The sequence below is a fragment of the Mustela putorius genome, unplaced genomic scaffold (assembly GCF_011764305.1).
Source record: "Mustela putorius furo isolate JIRA1106 unplaced genomic scaffold, ASM1176430v1.1 tig00003983_pilon_pilon_pilon, whole genome shotgun sequence".
NCBI lineage: Eukaryota > Metazoa > Chordata > Mammalia > Carnivora > Mustelidae > Mustela > Mustela putorius.
In genome coordinates, this window is record NW_025422123.1 from 16,048,298 (window position 1) to 16,076,000 (window position 27,703).

General features: G+C 34.7%; 1 protein-coding gene across 1 annotated transcript; it reads right to left on the minus strand.

Annotated features, from left to right (window-relative positions):
- LOC101676973 (cysteine-rich secretory protein 2) lies at positions 1-27,703 on the minus strand. The gene is made up of 9 exons (XM_004771894.3): positions 27,498-27,703; positions 27,327-27,363; positions 20,308-20,378; positions 15,803-15,919; positions 14,327-14,414; positions 9,180-9,325; positions 8,628-8,725; positions 5,282-5,370; positions 1-686 (listed from the first exon to the last, which is right to left on the minus strand). The coding sequence occupies exons 1-9, from the start codon at positions 27,507-27,509 to the stop codon at positions 559-561; spliced, it is 786 nt and encodes a 261-aa protein (XP_004771951.1). The 5' UTR covers positions 27,510-27,703; the 3' UTR covers positions 1-558.

A 27,703-nucleotide genomic window follows, 5' to 3' on the forward strand; every position in this document is an offset into this window, starting at 1 on the left:
TTGTTGTTGTTGTTGTTTTAAATGCATTTTTTATTTTGGAGTACTTTTAGATTTACAGAAACTTTGCTAAGATAGTACAGAGAATTCCCATATACCCTTCACCCAGCTTTAGTTTCCCCTAATAATCATCATCTTGCATTACTCTGGTACATTTGTCAAGGCTAAGTAATGGGTGTTACTATCAAAACCAATTCAGACTCTATTTAGATCCCACCATTTTTTCCCACTAATGACCTTTTTGTGTTCAAGGATCTGATCCAGGAGACCACACTCCATTTAGTTCTCATGTTTTTGTAGTCTCTTCTGTCCTGTAATGCTTTCTTGGAATTTCCTTTTTGCTCATGATTTTTACATGAGCAACAGATAATCATGGATTATGTTATTTTTTAATCCTTTGTATGAAAGAGATTTCTGTAAAATAAAAAGTAGATCCAAGAGAAAAAGTCTTATTATTTGGAATAAAATTTATAGCTAACATGCTTACATCTGTGCTAATGTCAAATCTAAGTAGATGATGCCGGTCTGCTTCCCTTAGCCCTGCTCAGTCTGTATTGGCACTTAGTAAATTTTGTCTTCACATTCGCAGGAGGCCTTGCAATTTTTCTTGACAAAATCATGTTCACAGCTATAGTTTTTCTTCAAAACATCACAGTTAGAATATTCATTTTTATATTCACAACTGTTGGCTGGAATAAAAACAAAGAAATTAGTCAGTTCATTATTGTTTTCCTCAATAGCAACAATGCAAACAATAAATTCAATGTAAATGGGGAGAAGACAATTGAGCAAACAAGTTGGTATAACACTACGATGTAAAGGGACACATTAATCCGTCACTTCTTTTAAAATTTGAGCTTTCTGGAATGTTTCTAAAATGAATTGACATACTTTCTTTTCTCAGAAAATAAAGTAAAATAAACTTAAATGAGTTTCTCTACAATTACACTGTCCAAAATTATAACCTCTAGCCATGTGGTTGTTTAAACACAAGCTTAAATTAATTAAAATTACATAACATTAAAAAATAAATTTTCAGGTCATTGGTGATACTTGTTACACATCAAGCACTCAATGATCAATTTGTCTAGGGGTTACTTTACAGGACAATGGAAATATTGAATATTTCCATTATTGCAAATGATTTTACTAGACACTCTTGCTCTATCCAGACTTTAGTGACATTAGTCTTTCTTTCAAGAGAAAGAAATCATTATGAGAAAATGTAAATGTAAAACAGGAAGGAATTTCACTATGATTATCAGATATTTCTACCTTGAAGTTCCTCATTGGCCACAAATTCAATAACTCTCAAACTAAATTCATCATTCTACTCCCAAGTGTGGCATTTCTTTGGAGTCACTCCCCAACTCCCAACTCAATTTCCCCAGTATCAGAGAAATGAAATTCCTAGTTACTAAATAATTCAAACCAGGAACTGGGAATCAACATGAACTCACTGCTTTTTACTTTTTGTCAGCATTTGCCAAGTACAAGAAACAAACACCGGGTTTGCTACTTCCTATGGCTCATTACTGTCCATTTCTCTTCATTAAGTTTGTCCTAATGCAGTAAATACATCCATTTGTTTTTTGAACCCCCATTTTCAACTGTCTCCAAGCTGGCTTCCATTCACTACTGCCAGATTTTCATAAAACACAATTCTGATCTCATTACTTTTTTGTTGAAAAATCTTTCAGTTGGTTGCCTCTTGCTAACAGGATAGATTCCAAACCCCTTAACAAATAGTATTCAACAGAGGAGTAATATGTTCTTCTTTAATGGATGTACAGCTTTAATATCATTCAATATTCTGAACTAGAGCTACACAATTCACTCAGAAAGAATGGTGCAGAACAATCTAGTGAATGCATTTGAAAGTAAAATTTCAGTTAATGGGTTAGCTGCATTATTCGTAATAATTTTTTTCAACTTATTTTAATTTTAATTTCAATTAAATTTACTTTTTTCAATTTAATTTGTGTTTGAGGTCAGCTTTAGTTTTATTTATATTATAATATTTAATTTTAACTATTTAACTCATTGAATTTTACACACATATATATATTTACATTGCATTCACACTAGATATATTCACTTTTGTTGGCTTATGAGGTTTTTTCTTTTTTAAATTAAATTAAATATAATTTTTTTTTCAGTGTTCCAAAATTCATTGTTTATGCACCACACCAAGTATTCCATGAGATATGTGCTCTCCATAACACCCACCACCAGGCTTAATAATTTTGATAACATATCACAACTAAACAAAAATACCAATTATTTGTATTTAAATCCATAACACTAAACATGAAATATTATATGACACTAAATTTAATCTTTTGCTATAGTATTTTGAGGCTTCTGTGAGTTAATAATACTATATGCAGATTTGATTGTCATTTTAAAAGTATGTAAAAATTACTAGCAAACACAAGTGTGAGTGCTTATTAAATTAAACTTGAAAAAAATAAACTTGATTATTCTAAGTATACTGAGGGGAAATGAAGAATTTAGCATGATAAACTCATTAATTATATAAAGACAGGTGTCTGATCTGTGTCTGTTCTCATACTGTTATATCTTGTACATATTTTCTCTTTATAAAATCTTACTTTTGATTTAATTGCATTAACTTTGATAGAAAAAAAATATTTAATTGCAATGAATTATTTCCACAGAAACATTTTTATATATGCCCATATGTAACAAGTGCTTATATACTGATGGTAGATTTTTTTTAGGTTACACGTGGTAACAGGAATTTCATTGCAAATAATACATAGATACTGTGTATCTATGTAAAATTTTTGATTAGACACATCTATTGCATACTTTTATTTTTGTCTTTTGCATGAAGACATTAAGTTGGTTACAATTAGAAGCTTTCCTAGTTCTTAAAAAAAATTTTTTTTAAAGGGTCTATGGCTTTTATGATATTGAGGTATGTTCCTTCTATCCCTACTCTGTAGATAGTTTTTATCAAGAAACAATACTGTATTTTGTCAAATGCTTTTTCTGCATCTAGTGAGAGGATCATATATGGTTTTATCCTTTCTTTAATTAATATGATGTATCACACTGATTGATATGCAGATGTTGAACCCTTCTTGCAGCTAAGAAATAAATCTCACTTGGTCTGGTGAACAATCTTTTTAATGTACTGTTGGATGCTATTTATTAGCTAAGGTCTTGGTAAGAATTTTTGTATCCACATTCATCAGATGATGCTCTATGTAGACAATCCAAAAGACTCCACCAAAAATTTGTTACATATAGGAATTCAGCAAGTTAACAAGATATAAAATACTGATTTTGTTGATTTATTATTCCTATTTCTAAGCCCTAAAAATGAGGCAGAGGAAAGAGAAATCAAGGAATTCATCCCATTCAACTGGACCAAAAAACCATAAGACATTTAAGAATAAACCTAATCAAAAGGTAAAAGCTCTGTACTCTGAAAACTAGAGAACATTTATGAAAGAAATTGAGGAAGACACAAAGACAAGGAAAAACATCCCATGATCATGGACTGGAAGAACAAATATTGTTAAAATGTTTATGCTCCCCAGAGCAATCTACACATTCAATGCGATCCCTATGAAAATACTATCAACATTGGTCACAGAGCTGGAGCAAATAATCCTAAAATTGGTATGAAACAGGAAAAGACCCAGATAGCAAAAAAAAAAGTGTTGAAAAAGAAAACCAAAGCTGATGGTCTCATGGTGCCAGACTTTAAGTCTTATTACAAAGCTGTTGTCATCAAGACAGTATGGTACTGGCACAAAAACAGACACCTAGATCAATGGAACATAACAGAGACCTCAGAAATGGACCCTCAACTCTATGGTCAACTGATCTTTGACAAAGTAGGAAAGAATATCCAATGTGGGGGGAGACAGTCTCTTCAAAAAATGTTGCTGGGGAAACTGAACAGCCACATGCAGAAGAATGAAACTGGACCACTTTCTAATACCATACATGAAAATAGACTCAAAATGGATGAAAGACCTAAAGTTAAGACATTAATTCATCAAAATTCTAGAGAAGAACATAGGCAACAACGTCTTCAACCTCGGCAACAGAAATTTCCTGCTAAACACATCTCCAAAGCCAAAAGAAACAGAAGCAAAAATCTATTGGGACTTCATCAAGATCAAAGGCTTCTGAACAACAAAGGAAACAGTCAGCAAAACTAAAACTGATGAAATGGGAGAAGATATTTGCAAAATATGTCTTATCAGATAAAGGGCTAGTATCAATATGAACTTATCAAATTCAATACCTCAAAACCAACATCCAGTCAAGAAAGGGCAGAACATATGAACAGATATTTACCCAAAAAATACATAGAAATGGCCAACAGACATGAAAAAATGTTTCACATCACTTGGCATCAGGCAAATACAAATCAAAACTACAATGAGATACCACCTCACACAGGTCAGAATGGCTAGAATGAACAAATCAGGAAACAGCTGATGTTGGCGGGAACTCTTTTTCACTGTTGATGGGAAGGCAAACACTGGAAGACAATATGGAGGTTCCTTAAAAAGTTAAAAATAGCGCTACCCAATGACCCAGAAATAGCACTACTAGGCATTTATCCAAAGTCTACAAACATAGCTATTCGATGGAGCACATGAACCACAATGTTCAGAGTAGCAATATCCGCAAAAGCCAAACTATGGAAGGACCCCAGAAGTCCATTGGTAGATGAACTGATAAAGAAGATGTGGCATATATATCTATATTATGCATATAAATATCTATATTAGAATATAACCCAGCCATCGAAAAAAACAAAATCTTGCCATTTGCAACAACATGGTTGGAACTAAAGGGAATTATGCTAAGTTGCTAAGTAAGATAAGTCAATCAAAGAAAGACAGACTATATGATTTCACTCATATGTGAAATTGAAGAAACAAAACAGATGAACATAAGGGAAAAGAAGGAAAAATAAAATAAGTTGAAAACAGACAGGGAGGCAAACCGTAAGAGACACTAAACTCTAGAAAACAAACTGAAGGTTCCTGGAGGGGAAGTGGGTGCAAGGACGGGGTAACTAGACGATGGGCATTAAGGGGGGCCCTTGGTGTAATGAGCATTGGTCACTATATGCAACTGATGAGTCACTAAATTCTACCCCTGAAGCAAATATAATGTTAATTAAATTGACTTTACATAAATAATTAAAAAGATAAGAGGTACCCATAGAGAAAAAAAGAGCCAGGTTATTTTATTATATATATTAACAAACAAATGACATCAAACTTACTGCAGAGTCCATTGACACAGTGATGAGGACAGCTGGCACAAGTTTTTCCTTTCAGGTAAGGGGTATTTATCTTGCTAATAATATTACCACTGAAATTTGAAATACAAAATGTCAAACATTTTTCATTTTTCAGTTTAGTTTATACTTCCAGGGTAGCATCTATCACCATATATACCTGAATATTTGGTCACTGTTTTTCATCATATCAAATAACTGAAAAAGTAAAATTCTCAGCATGTACTCAGGTATCAGTGTAAAGAAAAAAACTGACACATTCACTCATATTCTTGACCATAATTTAACAGCCTGAACAACTGAAATGGGATTAATAGGGTCTAAAATATTCAGAGTCCATTTTAACATGACATTCTTTCTTCCCCAAAAGATTTGGTCAGATTGCTAAATTAGTGAACCCCAAAGTGATGGATAGTGATAAAACATATCCTTTAGAGAGAGATCACAACTTGGGAGCAAAAGGGTTGCAGTATGTAAATGCTTAAAGTTACATGTAATTTTATATTAAAAATGATAATTTCTATAATATGAGCTAAGGAAGGCAAAGCCCCTGGATAATTTTGGCTTCAAGATGGTGGTATTGAGGGCACCTGGATGGCTCATTGGGTTAAGCCTCTGCCTTTGACTCAGGTATGCTCTCAGGGTCCTGGGATTGAGCCCTGCATTGGCCTCTCTGCTCAGCAGGAAGCCTGCTTCCCCCCATCTCTGCCAACTGCTCTGCCTACGTTTGATCTCTCTCTCTGTCAAATAAATAAATAAAATCTTTTTTTTTCTTCTTTTCCTTGTTTCTTTTTTTTTTTTTTTTTTTTTCTTAAGATGGAGGTATTGATTTGGGGTACCTGGATAGCTTAGTAGGTTGTCTGCCTTCAGCTCAGATCATGATTCCAAGGTCATGGGGTCAAGCCCCATATTGGTCTCCCTGCACTGTGGGGAATCTGCTTGTCCCTCCCTACTTCTTGTTCTCTCTCAGTCACTCTCTCAAATAAATAAAACATTAGCAAAAAATGGAGGTAGTGATTTTAAAGTAGTTTTTGATGTGTGTTTTTGGTAGTAGGGATGCTTAAAGGTTTTTGAATGTCTAGAGGATTTGTGTGTGAGATTTTAATGCTTATGAAATATGGGAATGTTAGAAAAAACAGTTTTATTAACACTAATCACAAATGTATATTTGTCTTACAATAACTAACCTATATCTCATTGATGAATATTATTCAAGAGAGTCAAAGTCTCAATAGTACCAAGTGGGCCAAAAATACAAAGCCATGCACCTGAATCTCACTCCCGGCACAGAACATAATAACCATGTGTGAGTCCCTGGAGAATCGTGAAATAAGACACAAACATGTTCTGGAATTTCTCTCATTCCTGCTTTTCCTCATTATTCACTCCAACTCTCACTTCAGATGACTGGCTCCAGATCCTCCTCTCTTAGAGCCAGCCAGTGAGTTTGGGTGCCTTCTCCTAGGACCTTTCAATTCTTTTTCTTTTCTTTTCTTTTCTTTTCTTTTCTTTTCTTTTCTTTACTTTTCTTTTCTTTTTCTTTTCTTTTCTTTTCTTATTTATTTATTTTAAATCTATTTTTACTAACTTATTTATTTATTTATTTATTTATTATTTATTTGACAGACAGAGATCACCAGCAAGCAGAGAGGCAGGCAGAGAGAGAGAGGAGGAAGCAGGCTCCCGCCGAGCAGAGAGCCCGATGTGGGGCTCCATTCCAGGATCCCGGGACCATGACCTGAGCTGAAGGCAGAGGATTTAACCCACTGAGCCACCCAGGTGCCTGGACCTCTCAATTCTTTCTAGTAAACCTTAATAAGTGCTTGCAGGAAAATGATATTGGAGGTCATATTTCTCACCCTGGAGATTCATATGCTCAGGTTATCTACATTCTCAAATAAATCCTGTAGGAGCCTTGGTTCTAGGGGTCCTCTTGTCTCCATTGGCAAGAAACGTCAAACATTAAAAGAAATTAATGTTAACAGAGATATTGAGATTGGATCATCAGTATATCCACAGAATTTATTGTAAGTTTAGACATAATCCTTGATGAAATAACATATTTCCTGCTATAGATCAAGACCTTAAAGTATGGTTCATTATAGAGATTTTATGAAAACTTCTGAAAAATAAAGACTAGATTTTGTTCTTTTCTGGACTCTGAAGTACATTAAGGATCTCTTGAAAAACCTTTGAGCTGCAAAAGAATGATTAATTTGTGAGGTAATAATGTGGTTGATTTTTTAGATAAATAGGACAAGGGATATTTTAGCAGGAGAAGCTAAAATCTCAATCTGCCATCCCCTACTTGCCATTCCACTACCATCACTTCTTAACCATCAAGTTGTCACCCTTCTAAAGTGTGAAGTTAGTGAGAACCGATGATATCAAATCTAGAGTATTGCTCATGGAATAGCTGTGGGCTCAAGGGAAGGGCAACTGATAGAAAAGATGCCACTTTGAAACTGAGAAAAGAGAGTTTCAGATTTTATACTTGGAATTGAGAACCTGGTCTCTTCCCTGAGAAGTTGAATGTATCTCAACTTAAAAGACATTTCCAAAGATGTATTGCTTCTGGATGGACCCAGAAGGTATTATGCTAAGTGAAATAAGTTGAACAGATAAAAACAAATACCATATGATTTCACTTATATAGGGTTCTAAAAAAAAATAATAAAAAAATAAAAACCACAAATATACCATAAGTACAAGAACAAACTGATGTTTGACAGAGGGGTGGCAATGGGGGGGGGCAAATAGTTGAAGGGAAGGGGCACCGGGCGGCTCAGTGGGTTAAAGCCTCTGCCTTCAGCTCAGGTCATGATCTCAAGGTCCTGGGATCGAGTCCCACATTGAGCTCTCTGCTCAGTAGATAGCTTGCTTCCCCCTCTCTTTCTGCCTGCCTCTCTGCCTACTTGTGATCTCTCTCTCTCTCTGTGAGATAAATAAAAAATCTTTAAAAAAAAAAAGTTGAAGGGGAGTGGGAAGTACAGGCTTACAGTTATGGAAAAGTAAGTCATGGGAATAAAAAGTAGAACATAGGGACTATAGTCAATAATATTACAATAGTTATAACAGCATTATATAGTGACTGGTGATAGCTACAGTTTTGGTGAGCATAGCATAAAGTATAGACCTGGTATTATGTCATATACCTAAAATAATATGACATTGTGTATGAACTATGCATCATTTAAAAAAATTTAAAAAAAGGATTTATTCCTTTTCATTACTGAAATTTTTTATATTCTAGTTTGTCTACTATACAAGAATTTTTAAAATATTAAATTGCACATAGGATTATCACATGAACTCTAAAGTGTATACTTACGCAGGACAATATTGGCAAACATAGTAGTATCTTAGAGTCTCTTGATTGGGACAATAGGCAACCCCACATCCAACACGGTAAGAAGAATACCATACAACCTACAATTTCAAAAAGGAATATAGGAGAGTACATTAAGGAAGAGGGAAAATACTGCAAAAAATTGTAGCAACTGTAACACTGAAAAAATGATACTATCATAGTTTGTAGCCAAGTTCCTTTTGAAAATATTTTATACTATCATAGTTTGTTCCTTTTGAAAATATTTAATTCAGTTATTGAAGAAAATTGCAAATTTTAAAATGTTAAATCTTAATATATCTTTACTATTTTACCCATTTCTAATTTTGAAAAAAATATGGAGTATGCTTCCTTACCAAGAGTTTTGCAAGTGATGGAAAAAAAAGACAACTCTAGATGAAGTACCAGCCAATGCCAGGGCTATCATATCTATTCATGCTCTTACCCAAATTGAACATTGGACTTGATCATAATTTAGAGATGCTTTCATGTTAGAGCATTTGTGGTCAAAGTATTTTCATTTTTTTGTCTTACCTGGGTGTAATGTCCAACAACTGCTTTGGAACTCTTTGGTCCTACACCGTAGACAAAATCATGGTACTCATCATACCAGTTTTGGATTGCATCTGACCAGGAAGCAGGGTAACTTGACATAAAGAGATTCTCACCACATTTTGTATCTAAAGATAAATGGATTATTCTTGAGGAAGCAATAAATCATGCAATGGCAAAAGAAATCAACTACATGGTTTCACTCATATGTGGAACATAAGGAATAGCATGAAAGACCAGAGGGGAAGGAAGGGAAAACTGAAGGGAGGGCCGGAGAATCAGAGGGGGAGATGAGCCATGAGACACTATGGACTCCAGGAAACAATCTGAGGGTTTCATAGGGGAAGAGGGTATGGAGATGGGGTAGCCCAGTGATGGGTATTAAAGGGGGCACATGTTGCAATGTACACTGGGTGTTATATGCAAATAACGAATCATGGAACACTACATCAAAAATGAATGATGTACTCTATGATGACTAACATAATATAAAAATATATATAAAAAAAGGAATCAACTACACGCAAGGATGTTGCCCTTCAAATACAATGTCTGTATTTATAATTGTAATACATAATTAAAAGGGCTTCCGTCCTTCTCAGCTCTAAAGCTGAATGGAAGTCAGATCTGTCGGGGGCACCTGGGTAACCTAGTAGCTTAAGAGGCTGAGCTTTTTATTTCAGCTCAGGTCATGATTTCAGATCATGAGGTCAAGCCTTGCATCAGGCTCCCCACTCAGCAGGGAGTCTGCTTGGGGTTCTCTCTCTCTCTCTCCCTCTCCCTCTCTCTCCCCCTCTGCCCCTCCTCCAGCTCATACTCTCTCTCTCTCTAAAATAAATAAATGTTTTTAAAAAGATTTTATTTATTTATTTGTGAGAGAGAGTGGGAGCACAAGCAGGGGAAACTGCAGGCAGAGGGAGTAGTAAGCTGCCTATTGAGCAGGGAGCCCGATGCCAGATTTGATCCCAAGACCCTGGGATCATGACCTGAGCTGAAGGCAGACCCTTAACCAAATGAGCTACCCAGGTGTCCCTAAAATAAGTAAATCTTAAAAAAAAAAAAAAAGATTGGTCTAGGATGCAGAGACAGGCATCAATATGCAAGCTTGCATAGGTTACAAAGACCTTATTATTCAAAAATAAAAAAATTATTAAAAATCTTATAACTCAAAAATATTGTTTTTAAAAAAGAAGGCTACTTCTCCACATTGTAATGATGCCTATGCTCTTAGCTTTGTACTGCAAATTCTCAAAAAGCAGTGACCAACTTTCCTTTGCACAGTGTTGCTCCCTGAGGGAGAGCAGAAATGGTAGTTTGGATTGATAGAAGCCATAGCTCTTCTTTTCAGTTCAGTATAGAACAAGCCAACACCACTGCTGCCTGTTTCTCCCTAGAGTGGGGCAGATTTGGTCTATGCATTCAATGTCACAGATTTTCCAGAGGCTACCCCAAAGACTGCCAAACACTGTCCTTCCCTCTCTGAGAACGCTAATAAGATCTAGCATAATCTAGCTGCCTGGGGCAAATGAGAAGAGATAGAGATTTGGGTTCACAGTTGCCTCAGTTTCCCTTCCTAGTTCAGCACAGAATGGGCAGATTAAAACAAACAAACAAACAAACAAACACAATTTCAGCCTCTTCCTGAATAGGAAAAGAGTTGAATGAAATGCCCAAAAATCTTTTTCAGGGGGCTGCCTGAGGAACTGACTATAGATCTTTTCTGATCACAATGAACTTGAACATATATTTCTTCAAGGAAGATGTACAACTTGAACAACAGGTATATAAATGGCCTTGGGTAATATGGACATTTTAACAACATTGGTTCTTCTCAATAAGCAAAAAATACTTTATTCAATAAGTGATGACGAGAAAATTGGACAGATACATGCAGAAGAGTAAATTTGGACCTCTATTTTATAGAACTCACAAAAATTAACTCAAAACAGATTAAAGATTTAAACGTAGAACTTGAAACTGTCAACCTCCTCCATGAAAATATAGGGAAAAACCTCTTTGACATTGTTCTTAGTAATTCTTTCCTGGATAGGACACTAAACGTTCTAGCAACAAAAGCACAAATAAATAAGTGGGCCTGAATAAAACTAAAAAGTTTCTGCACAAAAAAGAAAAAATCAAGAAAATGAAAAGGTAACCTATGGAATGGGTGAAAATATTTACATAGCAACAACCCAATAGCCATAATTAACCCCATTTTAAAATGGGCAGGGTTTTTTTGTTTATTTTTTCTATTTTTTAGTTACCACTTTTTATCTAGCATTTATTTATTTTCATTATTTTATTTTATTATTTGTAATGTAGTTAACATACAGTGTTATATTAATTTCAGGTGTGCACTGTAGTGATTCAACAATTTTCGACATCACTCTGTGCTTATCACTAATGCCCTCCTTCATCCCCATCACCTATATCACTCCTCCTCCCACCCACTTCCCCTCTGGTAACCATCAGTTTGTTCTCTTATAGTTGAGTCATTTTCTTGATTTGTCGCTCTTCTTTTCCTTTGCTTATTTATTTTGTTCCTTAAATTCCAAATATGAGTGAAATCATATAGTATTTGTCTTTCTCTGACTGATTTTGCTTAGCATTATACACTCTAGCTCCACCCATGTTGTTCCAAATGGCAAAATTTCTTTTTTTTTTTTAATGGCTGAATAATACTTTATCATATGTTTGACTGTGTATATTCATTCTGTCCTATCAATGGACACTTGGGTTGCTTCCATAATTTGGCTATTATAAAATAATGCTGCTATAAACATAGGGGTGCATGTATCCCTTTGAATTGGTGTTTTTGATATGTTAGGGTAAATACCCTGTAGCACAGTTACTGGATTGCAAGATAGTACTATTTTTAACTTTTTGAAGAACCTCCATACTCTGTTCCACAGTGGTGGCATCAGTTTGTACTCCCATGAACGGTGCATGAGGGTTAATTTTTTTCCACATCCTCTCCAACAGTTGTTGTTTATTGTGTTTCTTATTTTAGCCATTCTCGTAGGTGTGTGATGATACACCTCACTGTGGTTTTGACTGCATTTCCATGATGAGTGATGTTGAGAGCCTTTTCATGTCATGGCTGGCCACCTGTAAGTCTTTGGAAAAATGCCTGTTCAAATCTTCTGCCTATTTTTTGAGCAGAAGACATCAAAAGGTATTTTTCTAAAGAAGATATACAAATAACCAACAGGTATTTGAAAAGGTGCTCAACATTATTAGTCATCAGAGAAATGTACATCAAAGTCACAATGAGATATCACCTTAAACCTATTGTGATGTTTATTATGAAAAAAGAAAAAAGAGACAAGTGTGATGGTGAGGATGTAGAGAAATCAGAATCATGTACACTGTTGGTGAGAATGAAAAAATAAGTATAGCTACTGTGGAAAACAGTATGGAGTTTCCTCAAAAAATTAAAAGTAGAACTACAAAATGATCCAGCAATACCACTTCTGAATATTTATCCAAAAGAATTGAAATCAGCATCTTTAAGAGATATTGACACACTCACGTTCATTGCAGCAGTAGTCAAAATAGGCAACATTTGGAAACAATCTAAATGTCCATGAACAAGTGAATGGATGAAAAATCACACATGTGTGCACACACACACACACACACACACTGGAACATCATTCATTTTTAAAAGAAAGGAGGAAGTTTTGCAACATGTGAAAACATGGCTAAAATTTGAGGACATGATGCTAAGGGAAATATACCAGCCACAGAGAAATTACTGCATGAATCCATTTATATGAAATATCTAAGAGTCAAATTCACAGAATCGGAGTTCAATGGTGGTGGCTGAGGATGAGGGAAAGGAGAAATGGGACTCACTAATCAATGAATTTCAGGTAAGGAAGGTAAATACGTTCTAGGTATCTGTTGTAAACATTGTTCCATATAGTATTTTTAAAAATTGGTCAAAAGTGTAGGTCTCATGTTAACTATTCTCACAATAGAACTTTTTAAAAAAGCATTGTTGCTACAATAAAAGTAATAAAAAATAATGAAATGTCTTGCAGCTCAGAAACATTTGCCTCTTTTCAGCTCTCACTGAATAATATCTAGATGCCGCTTAAAGAGAATATAAAGTATTCTTGGTACACAGTCTATGCAAACTACTTGACTATTATCAAAGAGTAAAAACTGAATGAACATACACAAAGTATTCATGATGATATTTAAAGTTTAAGTATTTTTATAACAGAATTCAGGAACTTGTCTCATAACTCAGTATATTTATGAATACAAAATAAGGAGATATTTAAACACCAAGCAGATCAATTTGCAAAAGGGCAGTGGGTTAGAAATCAATAAGCCTGTCTTTCTTTGACTGAGTTATTTCACCTAGCATAATACCCTCTAGATCCATCCACATCATTGTAAACAGCAAGATTTCATTCTTTTCATTTCATTCACTCATTCAAACACTCATATGTGGAATTTAAGAAACAAAACAGGCAAACATAGGTAAAGGGAAGGAAAAATAAAATAAGATGAAAACAGAGAGGGTGGCAAACCATAAGAGACTCTTGACTATAGGAAACAAACTCAGGGTTGCTGGCAGAGAGGTGGTGGGGGGTTAGGGTAACTGGGTGATGGGCATTAAGGAGGTCATCTGATATAATGAGCACTGGATTTGTATGCAACTGATGAATCACTGAATTCTACCTCTGAAATTAATAATACAGTATATGTTAATTAAATTGCATTTAAATAAGAGATTTTAAAAAATAAATCAATAAACCTGGTTAACTTTTCAGTACATGACACGACTTCAGGATGTGCTCCTTGGTCTTTTTTCCCATGTCCCTAAGCTTGGAAGCTGGAGAAATGACGCTGTATGACTTGTTAACTCATGAGCTTGTTGAGGGGACAAATGAAGTATTGCTTCAGGAATTATTTGCATAATGTAAATAGTCAAGAAGCCTAAAATACTTATAATCCTCCCTCCCTCTATAGATAGTTTGATTTTAAAACAAGCAGTATAAGCAACATTTATTTACTAAGTCTTCTTACAACATCCCAGAATGTTCCATTCTATTTTTTTTCCAATGTTATTTTATTTGTTCATTCATTCAACAAATATTTACTCATTTACATACTGGTTTTTCGGTCCTCTGGCACACTGTGTTCTAAAGTGCACTTGTTTGCCCACTTTTGGGCATTTGCTGCTGCTTCTGTGCTCCATTCCTAAATGCCAAAAGAAAAAAATAAAACACTTAAAGCTTCAATTCCAATGAAACATATGCTTTATAATCTGATTGGTAGGTTGATTTGCACTACTTTAAAACTTCTATAGCTATAGTAATTGTCGTCGGTTTGATGAGGTCTTTTTGTTAGGGGGTATGTGTGTGTTTATCTGCTCCAATGCCCATTTCCACATGAAGAGAAGTTCATAAATTATGTGTCTACTGAGAGAAACATCTAATACAATATCTGACAATTTGTGATAGTACAGGAGCCACACCTAGGATTTTTAGTAATAGTTCTAGTCTAAATACTCACCAATATGTGAAGTCTTTAAATTATATTTCAATAGTAATAAACTGTCCCAGATTACTCCCAATTCCACTTATAGCCCATCACATTCAAATGGGAGACATCTAGCATTTACAGATTGTGTCTTAGAAAGTGGACTATTATTTACCCCAAATGACACTGATTTTTTTTAAAAGACTTTTAAAATTTATTTAACCAAATGATTTGTGGTTTTCTAAGTTTTACATTTTTGTTAAGTTTATTCCTAAGTATATTATTTTGATGCTACTGTAAATGAAATTGTGTTTTCATTTCATTTTCAGGTTGTACATTACAAGTGTATATAAATACAACTAATTTTTTTCAATAACAGAACTCAATATTTGTATATATTGTGAAATTATCACAAGTCTCATTAACATCTATCATTACGCATTGTTACAAATTTCTTCTTGTGATAAGAATTTTTAAGATCTATCCTCTCAGCAACTTTCATACAAAATATAATAGTTCTAACTATTGTTACCATATTGTATATCACATCTTTAGGACTTATTTATAACTGGACTTTTGACCACCTTTCCCCATGTTATCCCACATCCCTCACCTCTGGCAACCACCAATCTGTTCTTTGTACCTATGAATTGTTTTTTTTTTTTTTTAATAATATTTAAAATTTTTTTAAAAATTTATTTTCAGTGTAACAGTATTCATTCATTTTGCACCACACCCAGTGCTCCATGCAATCCGTGCCCTCTCCAATACTCACCACCTGGTTCCCCCAACCTCCCACCCCCCACCGATTTTGAAAGAAAGTAGATAGGATAGATAGTGACAGAAAGTGCAATGGCTTCACATTTGATGTCTGAAGATCTGTCTTCTAATTTTGCCTTCCTGACTTAATAGCTCTTTAAACTTGACAATTACTTAACCATTATAAAGAAAAATTAATTTTTGCCCTGCCCATAATACAGTTCAAATGAAATAGCAGAATGGAAGCAAAACTTTGTAAGCACAAAGTTCTTAAGAGATGTTGGTTACCAGCTGCCTGCTCTAATCACTGCTGATTCATACCATTAGCCTTTATCACTATCTCTTACCATCTTTAGCATGTTGCTGGCAGGTGGAGAGACCGATTTCCTTAGTTCATTGTGTTTATTTACAATCTTTTCTTGGACTTGCTTTTGAGTGGCTAACAAAGTTTTAAAGGACGGATCCTAAAGGGAGATAAAATTAAGGTTATCTTTTTAACATTTGTTAAAATTGCATTTAAGAGTGCATAAGTGAATTTGAGGGAGCCAAGATCATTTTAGAAAGCATTCAAGTCAATATTAGTTGTTAAGCATTGCCAATGAACCTGAGCCAAAGCTATGACAAGTAGGAAAGAAGTAATTTGAAGTTTTAAGAATGAAGATGGCATGACAAATTGAAATCTCCTCTTAGGCCACCAATGCCAATTTCTAGTTTCAAGGGAATTCTTACTGTATCTTTTCTAGCCATTTGAGAGGTAATATTTTATAATGATAAAGGAACACATAGAAACATTAAGATATTCATTCAAATTCACAGGCTGCAGCAGATGGGATAAGAGTAGACCTCAAGATTCATCCTAGATGTTAAGGAAACTTTGACCTGATATCGTCTGTATTTAGAGGAATAGTGTATTTAGGGAAGGGATGTTCAGGTTCAAAATATATTTAGTAATCATAAAATTATTCTTCCTATTATGGTATATTTAAGGATCTATTTTATTATGATCTGCTTTCGTGGGATCACTCAAAAGGTAATTTTGCAGTATTAAAGAATTCCAAGGCCATTTAGAAGGAACAAAATCACCCAATTAATGGGCCATTGCTAACTCTGGTTCTTTTTCAGTAACAGCATAAACTATTAAATCAGCTGCTGGGGGCATCTGGGTGGCTCAGTGGGTTAAGCCACTGCCTTTGGCTCAGGCCATGATCTCAGGGTTCTGGGATTGAGCCCCACATTGGGGTTTCTGCACAGCAGGCAGCCTGCTTCCCCCTCTCTCTCTGACTCTCTGCCTACTTGTGATCTTTCTCTCTCTCTTGAATAAATAAATAAAACCTTTTAAAATATCAGCTGCTGAAATTTAGGTATATTTTATTATTGTGCATGTGGTGGGGGAGGTGTCTAGCCTGGAGGTAGGGTAGAGTGTGTGAACTTTTCCCTCAAGATTGTCTACGGCCATACCACCCTGAATGCACCCAATCTCATCTGTTTCCACAAAGTCTAAGATATATGATAACTTAAAATTACACACGAGTGTTATGTGATATGAACATGACCAACAGTTTAAAGTCTAAGTCTAAACAGACAGGGCCCTTCATTTCGCCTAGTTGCTTGTATGTTCCTAAGGACAGGGACCAATAGTGAATTTTTTTTTTTTAATTTGAATTTTATTGTACTCACAGATCTGGCACATTCCCAGCTACTAACTCTTAGGCTAGAAAGGATACACATGTGAAATATTAGCAGTGGCCCATCTCTGCTTTACACTAAAGCATAAAATAATATCCTTGGATATTTCCCATTGACCCTCAAAAATCTGCTTAATAGAATTTCATTTCAAAACACTCTAAAATTTGGTCCCTGAGAAAGAAGTAATTATTTCCTCCTTCTTACCCTATCTTATTATGTAGATATAAATCCTACTGAAGACATGTCTATTTTTTTAAAATGAATTTCAAGAAAGTTTTTATTGGGTGACAGGGAATATGAAAAGTGTTGAGCATTAAATGGATCTAATAAGGTATCTATCCCTAAAAAAAAAGGAAGAAGATTTTATTTATTTACTATGTCAGAGACAGTACAAGCAGGGAGAACAGCAGCCAGAGGGAGAAGCAAACTCCCGACTGAGCAAGGAATCCAACACGGAACTCAATTCCAGAATCCTGGGATCATGACCTGACCTGAACACAGATGCTTAACTGACTAAGCCACCCAGGCATCCCGATATCTATTCCTAAAAAATTTATTTTGATTCTTTCTCCCTCTCTCTCTGCCCATCCCTGCTCTGCGCTGTCATTCTCTCTCTCTCTCTCTAAAATGATTAGAAAAAAAATCTAAAAACAGAATTTATTCAATAGACTATATGACATGAATGATAACTACAATACCACATGATAACTGAAGTGATAGGTGGATTCTGCTAGATACATAAAAAACAAGGGATTAATTCTTGAGTCAGGTTAGGAAAGCTTTGTAAAAGACAGTCTGGATTGACATTATAAAGGATGAATAGTGTTTTTTATTAAGAAGGTGCAGAAGCTGGTGCAGCCACTCTGGAAAACAGTATGGAAGTTCCTCAAAAAGTTGAAAATAGAGCCACCATATGACCCAGCAATCACACTACTGGGTATTTACCCTAAAGATACAAATGTAGTGATCCGAAGTGTTTATAGCAGCAATGCTATAAACATGCTCCTGAGTGTTTATAGCAGCAATGTCCACAATAGTCAAACTATGGAAAGCATCTAGATGTCCATCAACAAATGAATGGATAAAGAAAATGTGAGATATTATATATATATATATATATATATATGCGCACAAAATAGAATACTACACAGCCATCAAAAGAAATGAAATCTTGCCATTTGCAACAACATGGATGGAACTAGAGGGTAACATGCTGAGAAAAATAAGCCAATCAAAGAAAGACAATTATCATATGCTCTCTCTGATATGAGGAATTTGAGAGGCAGGGAAGGGGGTTGTGGGGGGTAGGGAGGGAAAAAATGATACAAGATAGGATTGGGAGGGAAACAAACCAAACTGAGGGTTGCTGGGGGGTGGGGGGAGTAGGGAGAGTGTGGTTGGGTTATGGATACTGACGAGGGTATGGACTATGGTGAGTTCTGTGAAATGTGTAAGCCTGGTGATTCACAGGCCTATATCCCTGGGACAAATAATACATCATATGTTAATAAAATAAATTAAAAAAAAGAAAGTGCAGGAAATTGGGGCACCTGGGTGGCTCAGTGAGTTAAGCCTCTGCCTTCAGCTCAGGTCATGATCCCAGAGTCCTGGGATGGAGCCCCCCATCCATCGGACTCTCTGCTCAGCAGGGAGCTTGCTTTCCCTGCTCTCTATGCCTTCCTCTCTGCCTCCTTGTGATCTCTCTCTCTCTGTCAAACAAATAAATAAAACCTTTAAAAGAAGAAAAAGAAGGTACAGAAAAAAAAAAGGATGAATAGTGTTTTTTATTAAGAAGGTGCAGAAGGTATGTAGAGAATCTGACTAGCAAATATTTGGCAGTGCAAAAGAGAAAAATATATCTATATTTTAAATCATTTTATAAATGAAGACCAAGAGACAGGCTAGAGAGATAACAGGGGATTGGAAAGGACCATGAAGAAAAATCTTTAGGGGCACCTGTGTGGCTCAGTCTGTTAAGAGTCTGCCTTTGGCTCAAGTCATGATCCCAAGGTCCTAGGATTGATCTCTCCTGAAGTTAGTTTCCTGTTCAGTTTCTCCCTCTCCCTCTACCCCTCCCACTGCTTGTACTCTCTCTCTCTCTGTCAAATAAATAAATAAAACCTTTTTAAAAAAATCTCTAGGAAAGAGATTGGGAAGGTGGCAAACTTTTTGAATGAAGATGTACGTGATGCATAAATTGTCCGCAGATTGAAAATTAATTATAATAATATAATGACTGTATTTCTGAATACTACCTGAGTATTGGCCTAGTCTAAAGTCTGATCTGTGGAGTCTTAGCTATTCTTGTTAGCTCAGAGTTAAGGGAGAATAAGGGAACAGACAGCAATGACCAAACTTCACATTCAGAGTTTTTCTGATCAGAAGATAGACACTTTATATAGACACCTACCCACCAAACATTTAAGAGAAAGGTTAATCTTGTTCTTAAGATTATTAAAGTGCAGCAGCATATTATAAATAATTGGATCATCTTATTCTTTATATACTAATTGTAAGACCATGAAAAAAATCCAAATACTTAATTCCCTTACCAAAGTTTATTTTTATAATTTAAAAAATAGGTATAATTATTCTTATACAATGACTATGAAAATAAATGTGATATATGTGAAGAAGTTTTTCTAACTCTCTATGAGGATCACATTGTAATGAATTAAATAAAAGGAAATCAGAAAACATCTCTAGACAATGTGATAGAAATATAATGATAGCATCAAACGTAATTCTAATTTCTGAGTGGCCACTTTGAAAAAGAAAAAAAAAAAAACAGATTGAATTGATATTTATGATATACTTATTTATCTAATAGATTCAAAATTTGTTTTCATCATGCAATCAATATTAAAATTACTAATGAAATATCTTACCTTACTTCTTTACTAAGTCTTGAATTCTGCAATGTATATATGCAGATCTCAGTTCTGAAAAATCTGTATTTCCAGTGTTCAACACCCTCATGTGGCTAGAGGCTACAACATTGGTCACCACAGCTTTAGATTTAATTGTGTTATGTACTTGAGCAACCAGTGAGTACTTTGTCATGTACCAGACTCTCTATTCCTTTTCATTTATGGAAATTGATCTATTAGCTTTCTATGTATAGATTGCTTCAATTATTCTGAAAATATTTCAACCTTGACCATACCTGTCCATTTGCAGGAAAGAATGGAAGCAGCACAACAGCCAGGAACAGCAACTTCAGGAATAAGACCATTGCTGGGAAAACAAAACAAAGGGAACAAAGACCTGCATTGGATTGTTTAGTGTATGAACTTCTGAGGAATACAGGGGGAAACCAAAACAAAACAAGGTAGTGATTTCAGTTGTTCCAAATTCATTAGTAATATAGCCAGAGGAGATTTGTTACATGATGCCACTGAATGATAATGAATTCACCCAGAAACCACCCTCCAATAGGGACCTAAAGAACAAAAGGAAGTACTTGATTGAAGCCTTCAACGTACACATATAAATGTCAAGTATATAATGCCCATTTCACCCTAGTTCCACACTCTTGCCTATGTAGCAACTCTTGGTTCTAAGAATGGCTTCTTCACCCTGCGCACTCAGAAGTAATAGCTCCCAACTGTTAGTAATACAGGGGTACTATTGTATTAGGTCTTAATGGTTTCCTTAAACCCTTCTTAATCCTTTATAAATATACCTTCATTAATATCTTTTCAAATCACTAATGATCACTTGCCATTTCTTTCCTGCCATGAGTTTTAAGATAACAAAATAAATTTTATTGCTTAGTGATACTGACAACCCTCATGTGTTGGGAGATATACAAAAAGATGATAAACTCTTGGGAAAGTGCCTCTGATTTTGTCTAACGTATTAGTTTCTTTTTGGCAACCTGGTGTAGCCAAAAGTTTAGGCATTATGGTGATTGTGTAAGATAAGAACAGAGGCACAGAGGTGTTAAGTCACCCCCTGACGGTATCATTGCTAGATAGCATATGGCTAGGACAGAACCCAAGTTTCTCTTAACCTCAAAATGCAGTTCCCACCAAATTGTATTATACTTTTTGGGGCATGGAGTTCCAGGTAAGAATGGAAGAATTTAATGAACATACTGCCTTGACGAAAAAGGCTTACATTGTTATAAATATTTTCATGGCTATTAAATAGCTGGTTTATTAAACACATTTAGTAGATTACTAAACACATTTGACAGTATTAGAAATTAGAAAAAATTAGAAAAAAACACAATATTAACAAATAAGTCAATCTTTTTTCTGTTATTCTGCAAATATAAAATAAAGCTCATACAACTTAGCTCAAATAATATTTTCTTAGAATATCCATCTTGTGTTGAAAATATTGAAAAGATAGCCTTTATATATGTAATTTTGTTGATATAATGGAGAATTTTATTGGCATCTTAATGAGGTATTTTTGTCCATTTACTAACTAGAAAAGGAAGGGAAACAATTGGAATGAAAAATCACAAAATTGGCAACATATTCCTATAAGGGTCCCATAAGGTATACAAATTATGCAGGAATTTCTACAATGCTTTGGAAATTTAAACTCTTCTATATCATTATAATATTTATAACATTATTGTTATAATATTTATAACAATAAAAAGTTGATTTTGTTTATACTGTAATTTTTAGGTAGAACAGAGGAAGAGGTGGGAAAATAAAATGAAAAACTGAAAACAGAAATGAAAGAATATGGAAAGAAAAATTAACTTAATTATGTATAAAACAAACACATAAATCTAGTGTCCACAGAGGCATTTTTGTTTCTCAGAAATACCTGGTCCCATACTGAGCAAACTTAAACACCTAACCTTGGCACCTGGTATGTGAGAATGGGAAGAGTGCATTATAGGTGTTAAGAAGCCTGTGTTTTTGTTGTTGTCATTAATTCTATTTTACCCAGCTCCTCTTCAACTAGCGATATGAAATTGAAAATCTTTATCAAGTTAGACTACGGTGACATAGGATCACTTCATACAGTTCTTGAGAATGAGATAAGTAATGTTAGAGCAATTTGAAAATTAATGTTAGAGCAATTTGAAAATATTTTTAAATGTATGCATATACATACATAAGACATACTGTCTTAGCATTAACATTAGTGTTACCATTTGGGATGCTTGTGCCCTCAGCTGGGAGCGTTGACAGCAGAAATCTCTCAGCACTTCAGCTGATTGACTGAAGCCTCCCATAAGACTCTACCACAGCTTCACCTCACCTTAAAGTACCTTGGTTCTCTTTCCATCCTTCCTAGGGAATTCATCCCATATTCTTCAACTTCCTGGGTCTCAGATTTTGTTACCCGGGGAACACAACCTGGTACATTATTCATTAGATAATCTTTTTTTCCCCCATAACTCTAGTCAGGATGGGCTCCTCATTAATAACCTCATTATCCTTTGGGCATATGTCCTTTGATCAGGTTAATCCTTAACCTGGATTTTAGCCACATCCTTCAAGACTGTGAACATTTCTGAATCCCTTCTCCAAAGAAAGTCATAGCTAACTCCCAACACACTAACCTTGTCTCTGGGTAGGAACATTTAAAGCCCACCCAGTAAATTTTGATTTTATTCAATTTTTTCTGATCCATGTTCATGGTCTTATTTCCCTCAATTTCTTTATATTTGATTTTTTTTCTGAACTACATTGTGAGTAGCTATGACTAAAGACACCTCACTCTGTACTTGCTCAGTGATGGAGTGATAGGAGTTTGCAAAGTCTCCAGGGGACTCTCTCCTACACTAGTAACCTTGGGCATGCGCATCCCTCTGTCATGGCCTCAAGTGGGCCTCCTAGAAAATGTGAGAGCAAAATACAAAAAGGATCCTCCCTTTTTTTGCAAGTCAGTGTCAGTCAGGTACTGTTCTTTCCTTTAATAGGCATCCATCGGGTTTTCCACACTTTATCCAAGATAGCATGCTTGATATTATTGAGCATGGTCAAGTGAATACGACAGAATTCCTGCCCATCCTCTGTCTTGGCATATCGTTAGGGGAGCCCATCATTCTAGTGCCCACACTTTGAGCTTGTTGGATTTTCCCATTTGTGAAAAAGTAAAATGTAAAGTTTTATCTTCTTTTGCTTTGATCCCTTCTGGGACTTTGGAGAAGGACAGGGAAGGACCCAGTATAAAACAAGGCTCTGGAAGTAAATATTTTAGATACAGTAAATATGATAAAAACCTGTTATCAGTTGTAAGAGCAATGCATTTAGTTCTACCTCATGTCTCTCTCCCAGGGAACTCCCTAAATAACAAGTGTAAATAGGATATGTTTTATTTGCACATCCATTTGGTAGAGTTACAGAGAAAGCATTAGGATGAATTAGGAAAGTAACTGCCTTTTCCTTTCATTTACTTACATGTAGACAATTTCTAAATGTGTAATGTTATATGTCTCCACTGTTATTTCCTTAGGAACAAACTTTGATTCTTTCTAAATCATTTCCCTAAAAAGAGTTATTTTGCTACATGCATGTTACCAACTCTCTTCTTTTATATAGTTTTTCTGCTCTGCCATTCATAATTTTCTTTTTTTCAAGAGATCAGTAATTACTCATAAGTGTGACTAGAGAAAAGTCAAAGATTTACAATTCTAAGTGTTGATGGTTTACTACTAATTACAGACAGCAGGGGAAATTGTGTCTTTCTGAAGCATAAACTTACATATACAATTAAATTATAGCATATTGCTCCTTCTTTACATTAATGTTAGGGCCACCATAAGTTAGAAACACTCACTTGGAAATAAATAAGTTGTTCTCTCTAATGACATCATATCAATCAATGCTTACTAATTAATAAAAACATATATTTAAAAAATTATATAGGCTTACCTTGCCTGAGAAGTCTGTTTTATGGAAACAAAGATTTTTATGATCAAATAAATTTTATATCAGAACTGTAAGAATAATTCAAAAATTTAAAAACAGAATAATTCAAATTAGAAAATGTCTTGGTCCAATTCTTCATATCACTGTACTAAACAAAAATCATGTGACAAAATATGTTGTGAAATTTAACTCCTATTATAGTTAAAAATAAGAAGAAGGAAGGAAGAGATTATTAATTTGGTAATAGAAATATAACCAAATATCTCTAACAAATATAGTTATTGGAGAAACTCTAGATGAATTCATTTAATATTGAGACCAAAAAAAGAGTGAGCAATGTCACTAGTACTGTTAAACATCATATTGGAGAGGTCTTGATCCAAGCCGTACAAAAACCCCACACATTTGTAAGTCTTGTAAAGGAAGAGCTAATATTAGTATTTAAAAATGAAATGGCCGGGGCACCTGGGTGGCTCAGTGGGTTCAGCTGTTGCCTTCGGCTCCGGTCATGATCCCAGGGTCCTGGGATTGAGCCCCGCATCGGACTCTCTGCTCAGCAGGGAGCCTGCTTCCTTCTCTCTCTCTCTCTGCCTGCCTCTTTGCCTATTTGTGATCTCTCTCTGTCAAATAAAATCTTAAAAAAAAATCTTTAAAAATGATATGGCCATTTACCTAGAGAATACATCATAATCAAAAGTTTGCAAGATGTAATATCAACCAATAAAAATACCATTGCCATATATTAACAACACTCAAGTAGAAAATCAAATTAAAAAGAAAACATACAACTCACAATAATACAAAAATGAAATAACCAGGAATAAAAAATCTTTTTGGGAAACAATTTTAAAACCCCAGAAAGAGGCATTAAAGTAAATCCACATAAATTGAGAGATTTTCATGCTTTTAAATAGTATGTGTTAATATAATAGAGATATCAATCCTAATTAAATTAATATAAAAATATTTATAATCCCAATAAAAATTCTGATTGGCCCATGAATAACTAATATACCATTTATAAGAAGGATTAATTTGAGTATCTTTTCATATTAGTTCTTAAAATAGGCTTCAAACATGTATTGACAAAATTTGGATATTATATTAGAAATGGACAAAAATGGGCCAATGAAAGTAAATAGAAAATTTAAGACACAGACCAAACAAGGTAGCATAAAAAAACATTAGAGGAAGAACAGATTGTCTGGCATATGGTTCTGGGAAAATTACCTTGTTATGTGGAGAAAATTAAAGCCAGAACCTTCTTAAGCATTACCAATAAAAGTGAATGTAGAAGGAGAGGAATTAAATTCATAAATAGATAAAATGCTTTATATGAAAATTTTCAGGGTCATATTCCTTTGCCCTTAAGTGAGCCATACAATAATGCATTCATATGGTGATTCTGCGTTTTGTGTGAAGCACTGTGTCACTCTTTACGGGCTCATTAAAACTCCTAACAATCTAGAGAGTACATAATATTACTCAATACCCCAGTTTACAGATCTGCAGTCCCAAGATCAGATTTTTAATAATGCAATGTCATGTGGTTGCATGCAAAAGAACCCGGGGATAAACCCAGACAGTTTGGTCTTAAAGCCCTAGCTCCTGAAAGGAGAGATGGAAATGTTTCAAACAATTAGACCAGAATAAATACCATTAAAGACATCAGCTTGGGGACATCTGGGTGGCTCAGTCAATTAACTGTCCTACACTTGAATTTGGCTGGGGTCATGACCTCAGGGTAGTAGGATCCAGCTCATTCCCCCACCCCCATCAGCTCTGGGATCAGCCCAGAGTCCGCTTGAGAGTCTCTCCCTCTCCCTTACCCCCTCCTCCCACTCTCTCCCTCTCTCTCAATAAATAAATTATTTAATTAATTAATAAAATCTTTAAAAAATTAAAACCATCAACACAACATGTGTAATGTGGGCATTATGGGTAGTCAGACATCTATGTATCAATCAGCACAGAAAAGTGTTTGATGCAATCTTTCAACCTTATATGTCATATTAATCTTCCTTCTGGTCACTTTCTGTCATCTCAACCACTTTTCTATACTATAGGAAGCAGCCGTTGACATTATACAGAGTTTGCCAAACTTCTAGACTTCACCACCTAGGACATCTGTAAAGATATCTAAATAATAGTAGCCACCTTGACAGTTCCCAAAAGCAATGTTTTTTGTTTGTTTGTTTGTTTGTTTGTTTTGTTTTTTTCATTTCTACATATGATTTTCTGCTCCTTACTTGAATTTACTAAATGGCATTATTAGAATTATTAGCACTATCTAATTTAGATCTTGAGGTCTGACTCTTCCTCCTAATTTACTTCTTCCCCTTACAAATCAGGGGCACAAACTGACCTTCCTACCCGACATTATAGAGTAGTTCCTGGCTTTGCAACTTGACATTGCTTTAATATCCTTTGATGATCCTCCAGAGGGTGAGTCATTCGAGCAAATGTAGGCTTTGGTTTTAACTGGCAAAAGACACAACACCAGATCTTCTCTGGCACAGTAAAATCCTCCCTAAGCTCCCTGCATGGCACCTAGCTGTAGAGAAGAACATTAATAAAATATTTTGAAAATCAAATCCTCCCTCTGCAGGGTAAATATCTCCTTGTATGTTGTCACTAGGTATCACTTCTTATTTGCCAAAAATAAAAGTTCTTTGTGACAATTGCTTCCTTATAAAATATCCTCAGTAGATAATTATATTCAAATCTTCATATAAATGTAGCTGCTTGTGTAGATTAACTTTTGATCGGAAAACTTCTAAGTCTTCTGTCTTATTTTGATTTGAGTGAATTTCATGAGGGAAATTTTATTTTGCTGATAATTGCTAATGGAATTTTTTTATCTCTAGGTCTGTGTTATCATTTTGTTTTGATAGATTGAAAATTATTAGCAATAGCTTCTGCTCCTTATTTTAATAATGTCTGTATCAACACATATCTATATATGTGAATATTAGTAAAATTATTAAAATGGAAATATGTAACACATATATCCTTAGTTTTTCATTTTTCTATTAAAGGCAGTTTAGTACAATTGTTTGCAAAAGTCATAGATATGGAAAATATATACTTATTTTACAATGAAAAGTGAAATTTAATTTAGATATTAAATTAGCTAAAACTGTGTTTGGAATAGTAAAGCTACATGTTACTTTCTGAGCTTAAAAAGAGTATGAAAGTTAAGTTCATTACTTTCAGTAAAGGTTATTAGCAGAGTTTTGAAAATCATAGATTCTTATACAATATATCATTTACCACCAAAAAAGCATAAATAATATTTGCACGATAAAATGTTCACCTTAAAAAATACATTACTTACTGTTGATTCTCAGAGCCAGGTGAAGCATCGGCTTTATCTGTAGGAGGAAGGAGGGTGGAAAGATAGAAGGTCAGAGCAGTATATATATATTACCCTTATTTCCTGTTTTTGGCCAATTATGGTTGTGCAAGTAAATCTAAGTCAACAGGTCTGAAACAGGATTTGTCATACCAATAGTCTCATTGCTGATTGTCTAACTGCAGTTTTGGCAATATCTTGTGATTCTGCACATGCCTTTTTTTTTTTTTTTTAAATGGCTTTTCTTCAGCTCAAGTGATGTCCTTAGATGTCCCCTTTGCTGTGCATTTATTCTCAAGTACTCCTTTGGTTCCTAGAACTGAATTCTCTGCAGACTTGGGTGGAGCGTATTTAATGTT

Bases quoted from the DNA above. Each gene is read 5' to 3' on its own strand.
- LOC101676973 (XM_004771894.3), bottom strand. The intron at 15,920-20,307 runs GTATGGTCAAGG...ATCTCCCTTTAG, and splicing joins TCTTTCCTGCAAATGGACAG to GATCCGTCCTTTAAAACTTT. The intron at 687-5,281 runs GTAAGTTTGATG...TTTTTATTCCAG, and splicing joins CTGTGTCAATGGACTCTGCA to CCAACAGTTGTGAATATAAA.